This window comes from Notothenia rossii (genome assembly GCF_949606895.1).
Source record: "Notothenia rossii genome assembly, chromosome: 6".
Lineage (NCBI taxonomy): Eukaryota > Metazoa > Chordata > Actinopteri > Perciformes > Nototheniidae > Notothenia > Notothenia rossii.
The window spans coordinates 56,628,011-56,640,280 of record NC_136909.1 but is presented as its reverse complement, the minus strand read 5'-3'; the positions used below and the strand labels follow the sequence as shown (position 1 = coordinate 56,640,280).

Below are 12,270 nucleotides of genomic sequence, written 5' to 3'. Positions count from 1 at the left end.
TACAAAAATAGATGGAATAAATAGAGAAATGTCAAACTGATTCAGCTGCAAAAACGGATTAAAAAGACATTTGAAACTGACTGATGAAATTAAGGAAACTGATTGTTTCTGTAAGGCCGGTTCGCACTTCACTTTTACCATCATTAAAAAACCAAAGGAGCATTTACATACATTCATTATACCTTCAGCAGTAGCATAGCATATAAGTGCTAATGCTTTATTATGTGCCTACATTGGCAACAATGCTAGCTCCTAGGTTTTAACTTGAGTCTACTTTCAAGGTGCGGGACTACGCCATTGGTCCATTTCTTTAGTAATTGTTTTATCACTTTCTGTTTTCCCTCTGCACATTGTTTACTAGGGGTATAACGGAAATTATTTGGTACGGGCCCTTCGGTTCGGTACACGTGTGTACTGAAGTGTACCGAACGAATATAACGTTAAACGTAAAAAATTGAGAACGTGAACAACTTTTTGGAAGTAATCTCAGGTGCTGCGTCGCAGCATTCAGAGTAATTTGCTCACATTGGGTTTGACGCGTCATAGAGCGAGCAAGTAATTTCATTGGACAAGAAAAATACTATGATATCTGGTCAGAGGGATGCGTTCAAATTTAGTCAGTAATTATAGGAACTGTCGAAATGGCGAACGCAGATAAAGTTGAGCTCGAAAATCCTCTAGCATCATTGAAGTCTCCGGTTTGGGAACATTTTGATTTCGTAGTTAACTACAAGGATGACGGACAAAGACAGGTGGACCGAACCAAAGCTGTTTGTCGGCATTGTTCAACTAAAATTGGTTACGCGGCTGCAATACATCAAACTTGCACACTCATTTGAAAAGGTATCATCCGAACGTGAATATCACCGGTACCAAAAGAAAAAAGACTGAAGTGCAAACCCAACTCCCACTAGCATTTAAGCCTCCACCACTTGCAAAAAGTTCAGACCGAGCCAAAGCTATTACAAACGCCAAGTATCCTTATGTTGCCATGTTAGCAGAGCGCTACCTGGCTGTATCTGCTACCTCTGTCCCTAGAGAGAGGGTGTTCTCAACAGCAGGAGACATTGTCAGTGCCAGCAGATCTGCCCTTTCGGCAAGCAATGTGGACAAGTACATTTTTCTTTAAAAAAACATAAAAATACAATGACAAGCAAGTCATAATGTCAAACTGGCTGCTTAGGTACTAATACAGTACAGTTCAAATACAGATTATTTCAGTTCATCGAAATGCTGCACCTTAATGTTTATTTTATTATATTTTGTATTTATTTGAGTGAATATTCACAGTTTAATAATAATTAAAAACCCAAAACTAATAGTTTATGTTTTGTGAGTACTAGTACAGTAAATTTCAAATACAGATTATTTCAGTTCATCGAAATGCTGCACCTTAATGTTTATTTTATTATATTTTAGTATTTATTTTAGTGAATACATTATTCACACTTTAATAATAATTAAAAACATTCTGCTGTACCGAAAACGTACCAAACCGAACCGTGACCAAAAAACCGAGGTACGTACCGAACCGAAATGTTTGTGAACCGTTACACACCTATTGTTTACACATATTGTATCTCCTTTTTGACAGTCAATACGGTTAAAGTTTTAGTCAGAAGTCAAATAATAATTTGGGCTCTCTAAAAATGTAATTATTTCCAAATAATGGACATTTAAAAATAAATGTCCCCTAAAAATATCCTCGCATTCAGCTTAATTCAATATTCTGTATTGTTTAAACAAAAACCAGATCACATAACACTTTTTCAACATTCAGAAAATGAAAAGTAAACTACTTTCCTTCAACAATTTGGTACTAAAGGTTTGAAGTTTGTTTGTCCTAGATAGAAACCAGCATTACTCATTATGTACAGTGGGGCAAAAAAGTATTTAGTCAGCCACCAATTGTGCAAGTTCTCACACTTAAAAAGATGAGAGGCCTGTAATTTTCATCCTAGGTATACCTCAACTATGAGAGACAAAATGAGAAAAAAAATCCAGAAAATCACATTTTCTGATTTTTAAAGAATTTATTTGCAAATTATGGTGGAAAATAAGTATTTGGTCAATAACGAAAGTTCATCTCAATACTTTGTTATATACCCTTTGCTGGCAATGAAAGAGGTCAAACGTTTTCTTTAAGTCTTCTCAAGGTTTTCACACACTGTTGCTGGTATTTTGGCCCATTCCTCCATGCAGATCTCCTCTAGAGCAGTGATGTTTTGGGGCTGTCGCTGGGCAACACGGACTTTCAACTGTGTTTTGGGATCATTGTCATGCTGAAAGACCCAGCCACGTTTCATCTTCAATGCCCTTGCTGATGGAAAGGGGTTGTCACTCAAAATCTCACGATACATGGCCCCATTCCTTCTTTCCTTTACACGGATCAGTCGTCCTGATCCCTTTGCAGAAAAACAGCCCCAAAGCATGATGTTTCCACCCCCATGTTTCACAGTAGGTATGGTGTTCTTTGGATGCAACTCAGCATTCTTTATCCTCCAAACACGTCCAGTTGAGTTTTTACCAAAAAGTTATATTTTGGTTTCATCTGACCATATGACATTCTCCCAATCCTCTTCTGGATCATCTAAATGCTCTCTAGCAAACTTCAGACGGGCCTGGACATTTACTGGCTTAAGCAGGGGGACACGTCTGGCACTACAGGATTTGAGTCCCTGGCGGCGTAGTGTGTTACTGATGGTAGCCTTTGTTACTTTGGTCCCAGCTCCCCATGTGGTTCTGGGATTTTTGCTCACCGTTCTTGTGATCATTTTGACCCCACGGGGTGAGATCTTGCGTGGAGCCCCAGATCGAGGGAGATTATCAGTGGTCTTGTATGTCTTACATTTTCTAATAATTGCTCCCACAGTTGATTTCTTCACACCAAGCTGCTTACCTGTTGCAGATTCAGTCTTCCCAGCCTGGTGCAGGTCTATAATTTTGTTTCTGGTGTCCTTTGACAGCTCTTTGGTTTTGGCCATAGTGGAGTTTGGAGTGTGACTGTTTGAGGTTGTGGACAGGTGTCTTTTATACTGATAGCGAGTTCAAACAGGTGCCATTAATACAGTTAACAAGTGGAGGACAGAGGAGGCTCTTAAAGAAGAAGTTACAGGTCTGTGAGAGCCAGAAATCTTGTTTGTTTGTTGGTGACCAAATACTTATTTTACCGAGGAATTTACCAATTAATTCATTAAAAATCCTACAATGTGATTTCCTGGATTCTTTCCCCCCATTCTGCCTCTCATAGTTGAAGTGTACCTAGGATGAAAATTACAGCCCTCTCTCATCTTTTTAAGTGGGAGAACTTGCACAATTGGTGGCTGACTAAATACTTTTTTGCCCCACTGTATGCCAGCATTGACCCTTATGTCCAGGCTGTTTCTTCTATTCATGAACCCAATTGTTGCTGATAATGATATGATGATGATATGAATAGGCCTATTCCTTTTCTGTCACACAGTTGATTTTAGGCCTTTCCAGCATTTTATTTGCGGAAAGATCAAGCAAATTTTCCTTGGAAATTGAAAACGTACTGTGCAATTTGTTGTAACCATAGAACTTTTAAACGGTTACCCAAGTTTCTAAAAATGTTTAGTGTACACTTTACTCAAACATTTAAAAACATGTTAAGCATATACAACGGCCCGCTTTCAAATATGTTTTTTCTCAAGTATGCTAATACAGTTATGTATTGTACAGCACTATAACATAAATTCTGAATACTCTCAGCCCCACTGTAGCAGCTTCTCTATAGACCGTAGTACAGTGATTGCTGTGGGAGGCAGCCAGCAGATCGTCCCTCCTCAACAACCACTGCATATTCCCATCCCAAAGTGGAATACAACTCCGGTTGAACATCCTCCAGACAGCAGGTACATCTTTCTATGTTGTGTAATTCTAAGCAGGAACAGTTGAACTAATGCTTTAATGTATATGTTGAGTTCTCTCTCCTTTGAAACAAATGCATGCTGCTTTTCAGTGACCAAGCTGGTGAGGAATTCCTGAGATGCATCGCAACAAACAAGCCTTTGCCAGACTATCTCAAAGGAAACATGGCATACAACCTGGCTGAAGCTTTTAAATCGGCAAGTGTCCTGAAAGAAGCAATGAAATCAAATCCTGAGTTCCAGAAGAATAAATCCAGGAGCAGAAGCCGCAGTCGAACCCGCGGAAAATCTCGAGCCAAGAGCCGTGCAAGAAGCAAAAGCCGTTCGCCAGACCAAAGCGGACGGAGCAAAAGTCGTGCTCGGGGCAAGAGTCGGCCAAGAAGCAAGAGCAGGGCAAGAAGCAAAAGCAGGGCGAGAAGCAAAAGCAGGGTCCGCAACAGAAGTCGGAGCCACAGTCGAAGCAAGAAGAGTCATGTGCGGAGCAAGAGCCGGGTCAGGAGGTCCAAGTCACGAAGCAGCAGTGCTGAAAGGAGGCATGGAAAAGACAAAAAGAGAAAGAGGAGCACCAGCCCCAGCTTTGGCAGCAGTGTTGGCATCAGTCATAATCTGACAGAAAATAGTCTGTTAAAAGGACTGAAGCTGGTCATGAACAGCAAAGAACTGGAGGAGCGGATGCCCACTCTCAAAGATGCCATACTTACTATTCAGGTAGGGCTCCTCATCCATTTTCTAAAATGCTCTGTGTCAACCAGCACAAAAACTGGGATTTATGAATAATAGCATCTATGTAAACCTGGACAGAAGTATATCTAGTGTTTTATTTTAACACTTGATCTAAAAACACGTTGACTGTAGCTGTTAGTGAGTTAGGGTGAAGATCCGCCACAGACCTTGTCAACTGCTGTAGGTCACAGTAGTGTAAAGAAATTACAACATTTATTTAAAACGTCACAAAGAAAAGCAGAACCAGATTACCCCATTTATATCCATTGTGCATGAAAAACGCAGTCCTTGAAACATGAATATGATACAAACTGCCAAAATGTTGGGAATGCTCTTGTCTTTTACACACATTTTAAATACAGTAGGTGCTGGTGACACAGATGGGGAGCTAGTCAATAGAATCCTGGCTATATTCTTGTGTTGGTTCATGTTATACATTTTGTTTAGCTTCATATCAAACTATGGCTTATATATCAACTTAAAAAATAGAATTAAGCCAGTGGTGGTTTTATTGTGTTGCTAATTATTAGGGATGCACCGAATATTCGGCCGCCGAAAATTATCGGCCGAAAATGGTTAAAAAGGCCCTTTCGGCTCACCGAATGTCAGAGAACAGGGTTACGTTGGTAAGCTAACGTGTTGTTGTGATGACGTAATCAAAACGCAGCGACAAGCACGGCGCGCGACCATGCTCGCGGCTGGCTCACAGCCAACATGTCTGCCGCTTGGAGATATTTAAAAATATCAGAGAAAGAGGCGCGGATTGCGATTTGTAAAACGTGTTCAGCTGACATTTCTCGAGGGGGTGTAACTGCAAAGACTTTCACCACTTCAGGATTACTCCACCACTTGAAATCAAAACACCCGGACAAATATGCGGAGTAAGATCAAATCACAAGCACTGACAGCGGGAGACTGTTCAGCGCTGCCTCTCATGTGCTTGATGAGAAGAGGAACAGACTTATGGCTGATAAAGCAGAGAAGCTAATGTTCATTCAAAAGAACCTCCCACTTTTCCTTAATAAGTAGACAAGGCTGGCTTATCATAAGCTTATCTAGTTCTACATGTCTACTCTATACCCACTTTCCTGAACAATTTTCATTGTGAGTTATAATTCAACATCTCAGGTTATCATTAGGGGGAAATGACAGCAGCACAGTGTAAAATATATTGTACTTTCGGTATCTAAATGATACAATGTTGTTTACATTGCTCATGAGGACAGACCACCTTATTTGCAGATTCTTGAAATTGTAATTTAATTTGTAATTGATTGTGGATTTTGTATCCAGTTTTCACTTTATGTATCTTTATACAATGTTTACTACTTTTCTTATGAGGACAGACATCCTTATTTACAGATTCTTGAAATTCAATTGTAATTTCATTTGTAAATAGTTACATTCATGTGGATTTATCCAGTTTGCACATTTGTATGCATGCACTTATAGGTGCATTTGTTGTTGTTGAAGGCCTGGCTGTTACAGTCTTTATTTACACTATTTTGTTGTAGGCCTACTGGCCTAGATGTTTATGCAGTTTTAAAGCACCTTGGCTTTGTTCTGAATGCACTTTGTTGTAGTTATCCTACAGAGAAAAAATAAAATACACTTGACTTGGAATTAATGTACTGTATGCATTCAAAAGTGCTGAATAAATGTTTTATGGACCCATAATAGTGATTATTATTTAAGTTAAGTTTTGCCATAATCATGTATTTTTCCATAATCAGGCAGCTGAACAACATTGGTAAAAAATGTATACATTATATATATATATATATATATATATATTTCTATTAATTTTTTCCGGCATTCGGTTTTCGGCCAACTGTTTCCTATTTTCGGTGTCGGTTTCGGCCAAGAATTTCCCATTCGGTGCACCCCTGCTAATTATTCTAACTTCTCTCCATTTCAAAAAGATACAGACCAAATCATAACCATTAACATCTGGGATTTACTTTTAGTTATGGTATGGTGGCAGCTCTCAGTATTGTTGTTAGGAGATGTCAGGGTGATGGGCTGCCACATGGAAGACACTCCAAATAGTTATGGGTTTGAGGCTTTAATCCGTGCTGGACTTGAACCTACCAAGCTAAGTCTAAAGGCCCTGACACACCAAACTGACACCAAAGAACACGTCCCGACGGAACACGACTGTTGTGTCGCCTCACGTCTCCTGCTTCTTGGCCAACAGTCGCACTGGAACACACCGCAAAGTCTTTAGCCGACGGCCAAGTAGCACGTACGAACTGCGCATGCGTGAGTGGCAATAACTCTCCTTACCAGCAGGCAGCGGTAGTGTGTATTCGTCATTCAAAAGAAGCTACAACTGGAAGACAGAGAAGAAGAACAGACTCCGTGATATAAACAAACAACAAATATCGTGTGCGTTCCATTTTCAATCTCGTCCATCGAAAACATGTCTCGTGCGGTACTGGAGCTATCAGCCATTGGAGTGTTGCTTGCGGAAGATATTCTTTGTGCCTTCTTAAAGCGTTTCTTTACGTCCCTCACTTCCGTTTCGCTTCTCATACACTGATTCGCTAACTGAACAGCCAATCAGTGATTTATTTTTGCTCGACTGCCCGACCCGACGCATGGCCGATTCAACATGTTGAATCGGCCATGCGTCGGCCATGAAAGGCCAAATAAGGCGTGTCACGGCCGACGGTGCGGGACACACCAAATTGAGTTTGGGCGACAGGGCACACTTCGTCGTCCGACTAACGAAAACGGCCGATTTCGGCCTGGTGTGTCAGGGCCTTAAAACCTATTGACTGAACTACTAAGCTGCAAGGTCCAGTGTGTTACTGCCAACACTGTTCATACCACATTCTGCACAGTGGACATCCACCTCCATGGATATAGCTCCTGGTATAAAACATTTGCAAACATAGACATGTATGTCGTTTTTTCCTAAAACATTGAATTAATAGCCAAACAAGATAACAAAGGGAAGAAGCTGCTATCTGCTAATTGTATGTCCTTGTTATAATTTTGTTTGTGCAGGGTTCAGATGGAAGCAGAATAGTGGAGCGTGTTCATGAAGAGCAACGACATCAGCAATATGAGAGCAATGATAATTCATCATCATTGGAAAATGACAGTATGCTGCTTCCTCATGACAGAGTAGGGAGCGACTTCTCTTGGCTGCAGGCGCAGAGTCAGCAGGAATCCGCAGTCCTGAAGGCTGAGGAGCTTGAAGATGAAGAGTCGTTCTTGTACGGTAATGAAGACACTGGAGAAAAACAAACCAATAAATCCTCCACCACACTTTTTGCAGCATACAAACCACAGGGAATGGATAGTTCAGGCAGTCAACAGAACAAACCCATTTTCAGTAGCTTTGGGGATATGCTTGATCTCAAGCAAACCCTTCAAAGGACTTCCTCGAGCGTAGCCTCTGCCAGTCTGGACAGCAGTGAGTGTGAGAAGATCAAGAACATATTAAAAAGTCTGGACACAGTAGACGTCGGCAAGATCATGGGGAAGATGCAGGGTCAAAAGGTGGAGAAGCAGCGGTCTCCTGCACCTTCCAGTTCAGAGCGGACAGCAGCAGCCTTAGCCCTGCCCGAGCTGGGTAACCCTAATGTACGGCAAGCTCTGCAGTCTCTACAGTCACTGATCAAAGGTAAGAATACTGTGTTTACACGGATTGATTTAACTGATCATGCCATCACCTCTTCAATCATCTTGTTCATTGAGTTAAAGCGGCAACAATTGTTTGCTTTAAATGATTATTTTGAATAAATGTTGATTGCCAAATGTAATGGCTGTTAAAATAACAACACCATCAGCGTTTAGATGTATTCCTTATAAGCTTCACCTTTACTCTGTAATTCTGTTTGCCACCAATGAGATCTCCCCATTTGAATTAAAGCAAAAAGGATGTGCATTAACAATTGTGTAACCAAAACCGGAAGAGGTTTGCGCTTTCGTTTTTCCCATTGATTGGTAGCTATCCCCAGTAACCAGAGTATCAATGTTAAATATTTGTACTTACTTTCCCCAGTACGGTGGAACAGCAGGAGTAACTGTGTAAGACAAAATGCAGTGTATTGTCTTTAGTAGTAGGTCCAAAGGAAAAAAGGTTTGTTAAAAAATACCACTTGGAAACACAGTTCTCAGTTCCCATGGACAGGGCAGACAAGTGACTTAAACAAGTTATCAGGGCAGCAAACTACCAATCACATTTCAACAATAACTATAACCATGTTTGCTAACAACTGGTTAAATCCTCACATAAATAAGTGCAATCTAAACTGCAAACTATTTTGTTGATTGGCCTTGGGCGAAATGGTAGGAAGTGATGCAGCTTTTTATTGTGAAAGGTAAGAGCGGAAAGAGTGTGGTGCTGCTGCCATTAACAAGGTGAGCGACATATAGTTTGTCTAGGTTCAGAGTACGGCGCATACATGTTATTATTTTACCTTAATAAGTACAGGCGGATTCATTCCCTCAGTTTCGGTGCTTAGTGCCATATCTCTCTCTTGAGATGTTTCAGCTCATAAATACTGCTCTGATTTGAACACTCTTTTGTTACGACAGAAATGTAATGCTGTATACCGCAATACTTTTCTAATGTCTCATTTGGAATCACAATTGATTTCTGATCTGTTTCTCTACAGTTGCCAAGGATAAGATGAAATAAGAGGTGTATCAACTGAAGTCCGCTGGATCAATGATTTATCTTCTCTGACTTTATTGTCTAATGCTTACGATGTGATTAAGAGGATTATATTGTTCTTTTTCTTTCTTTAAGCAACAAAGGAGAAGCGTGAACAAAATGATGGCAGTGGTACATCGCAGACATCCTCTGATAATCACAAGGTATTGATTTTCAAGCTGTGCTACTGACAGTGATACAATTGGATGCATTTAAGAATCACAAAACCCCTGATTTATTTTGGAATTGTTGCATGTGTTTTGTAGGCACGTGACAATGAGGAAGGGAAGAATGACAGACAAGCCCGGATGAAAAAAATGGAATCCTTGATGAATGAGCTGGAAGGATTGTTAAAACAGGATGGTAAGGCAGTCTCCTATGATGAATGTATCCTTTAGCGTTAAATACTCTACATACTTCACTGTCTGTCTTCTCTCTTTGCAGGATTGAGTTTTCTGTCACCAGTGATTGGGTTTTACTGTCAGAAATGTGAGGAGTTCATTGGGGATTTGAGTAGTGCTGAAACCCATGCAGCCATCCATCACCATGGGAACTCGGGCAGTGTAAGTATGACTCCTGTTCATCTACAGGCCGCTTAAAACTCTTTGATCTTTGCAGTCTTTAGTCAACTTATAGTGAGTCGTTAGGCCAGAATGTCCACTTCGTTGTATTAAAAAGAATCTTATGTAACTTTATTCATCCAAACTAAATATTTGTATTTAAACACTGAAGACTGTATGCTCAGTGTCGCTTTATATTTGCTTGTTTTTTGGACTAAATCTTAACTGGCAGAAATGATTAAATGCAATGCATATTCATGTATTTATTTATTAACTTTTTTGATTGCTCATGTTTGTACTAGTGGTTTTTAAATCTTTTTAGATGTGTCGGCGCAGGGGGTCCTTTTTTAGAGATTTGTTTGTCTGTGTTTTAAAATGTGTTTCATGTGCAAACCAAATCTATTTACGGGTAGAATAACAAATAAATAACCTGAACCCTGTTACCTTTTCACAATCTTTAAGTTATGCCCAAATTGATTTAAATAATGCCATAGCTTATATATTGAAAATGTACACTCACCGTAACATTTTTGCTGGAAAATCATTTTATTTATGTGTTTTTAGCATAAAGCGCGGATGGACAGGAATGCTGAAGACAGCAAGGGACCCTCGCGCCATTTGAGCAGCAGCTCTGCTCATCCACAACCCTCAGAAAGGAGGGACCACAGGGGCTCTGAATACAGAGAGTCAGCAGAGCACAGGAGTCACAGAGACCACCAGCAAGACCCCCAGCGAGACTGGAGGGACGACAGGGATCACAGAAACAAAAACCACAACGAGGGCGGGAGCCACGGGGACGCCATGGGAAAGCTGTCCTTGAAACAGGAGATGAGGAAGGAGAGGCTCCTCATCACGGTGTCTCGTGGACAGACCCCTCCTCCTAAAGGGAGGGCCAAAAAGGAGGTAAACAAGGAGCAGAACATCGGGAGTCATAACAAAATCAAAGTGGAAGACACTGACTGCAAGGGAAATCAATCCAACAGCAGCGGAGAAAAGAAAGGCCTAGTAAAATATGAAAGCAGCGACAGTAGTGATGATGACAAAGGTAAAACACAGAAAGACAAATCCCCTAAAAAGAAAAAGAAGAAGAAGAAGGATAAGAAGAAAAAGAAGAAGGAGTCCTAAGTGTTGAGTTATGCTTGATCCTACACTAAGAACCACATGGTTATTTTTTATAGATATGATCCGCAGAGGAAGGAGTTTTCATGGTGTAAGGAAGTGCACTTCCCTTAGATAAAGATTAATATAAATGTTATCTTTGTGAGTCTGGTTGAGAGGGTTCTCGCATGAAGTTTTGAGTTCTTTGAGGAGTAAGTTCCTTGCTCTGCTACTTCCAAACACATCCGAGACTCATCTCTACTAGACGCACAGGTGACATTTCGAAAATCTTCTTTGGCTGTAAATGGTCCAAAATGTCAGCATGCTTATTTTGCTTTGTTGCTTCCTACATATTTGGCAATGAGAATGAATATGTTGCTGTATAGTAAGCTTTCAGTTAACCCCCACATCCTGGTTTGATGATTCAAGTCAGTGTTTGAATGATTGTATTAATACCAGTTACCGTGTACCGTGATGGAAATGTGATGTGTGTATTTTGCAGTTGTGTTCCACTTTCCAACTTGTCTGTATTTTTATCTGAAATACAAGATCACACACAAGTCTGTCTCCTGTTTTGACATTTTGAAATAAAGAAATGTGTTTACCACATCATTTGAATGAGTCAAATGCTATTACAATCAAGAGAACAGATGAATGCTTCATGGGTTTGCAGTGCATTGGCTAGAAAGATTGTCTTTTATTGTGATTGTAGTAATGTGTTTTTATTACATGTGCAGCACTTTGGCTCGACCAAAAATCGCTTTTAAATGTGCTTTATAAATAATACTTGATTTGATAGCAAAAAGAAGACAGCTTACAGGATAGCAGAGTCCTTCACATAGCATTATAGAAAGTCAAATGCTGTAGGGTAGTGCTGCATCTATGATATCTTACGTTTATATATCTTTAAAACTACATTAAGGTGGCAAATGTAATTGCTGCCTGTGTTGAGAGACTTCAGAAGTGCTGCTTTTATTTTCCTCACAGTGAGTTCTGACTGGAGGCAATGAGAGACCTGTCTTTGTTGTTAATAAAGGATGGGAGTCTGTTTAATATTAACAACTGTATTTTCCAGGAGGCAAGGGTTTTTCTGTCAGCACAGTATTTCTGAAACTATAATATCACACAGCCTTTCCAAATGTATTTGTATTTTTTTAAACATTTTCTCCAGCAAACTTTCTCACCAATAGCTGTATGAAAAGTGAGATCATATCAAAAAGGTCTAAGAAAAGTTTAGATTCCTGCTGTGAAATGAATAACCTGAAACAAAAAAAATAACTGCATGGAATTTTGACATAATGATATGAATAATAATACGTTTTATTTGTAT

General features: G+C 40.0%; 1 protein-coding gene across 1 annotated transcript; it reads left to right on the top strand.

The window, feature by feature from the left end:
* Positions 1-1,985: 1,985 nt before the first annotated feature.
* LOC307045106 (uncharacterized protein) lies at positions 1,986-11,549 on the top strand. The gene is made up of 7 exons (XM_079690613.1): positions 1,986-3,875; positions 3,983-4,598; positions 7,626-8,247; positions 9,379-9,446; positions 9,549-9,645; positions 9,727-9,845; positions 10,407-11,549. The coding sequence occupies exons 1-7, from the start codon at positions 3,676-3,678 to the stop codon at positions 10,965-10,967; spliced, it is 2,283 nt and encodes a 760-aa protein (XP_079546739.1). The 5' UTR covers positions 1,986-3,675; the 3' UTR covers positions 10,968-11,549.
* The last annotated feature ends 721 nt before the right edge of the window (positions 11,550-12,270 follow it).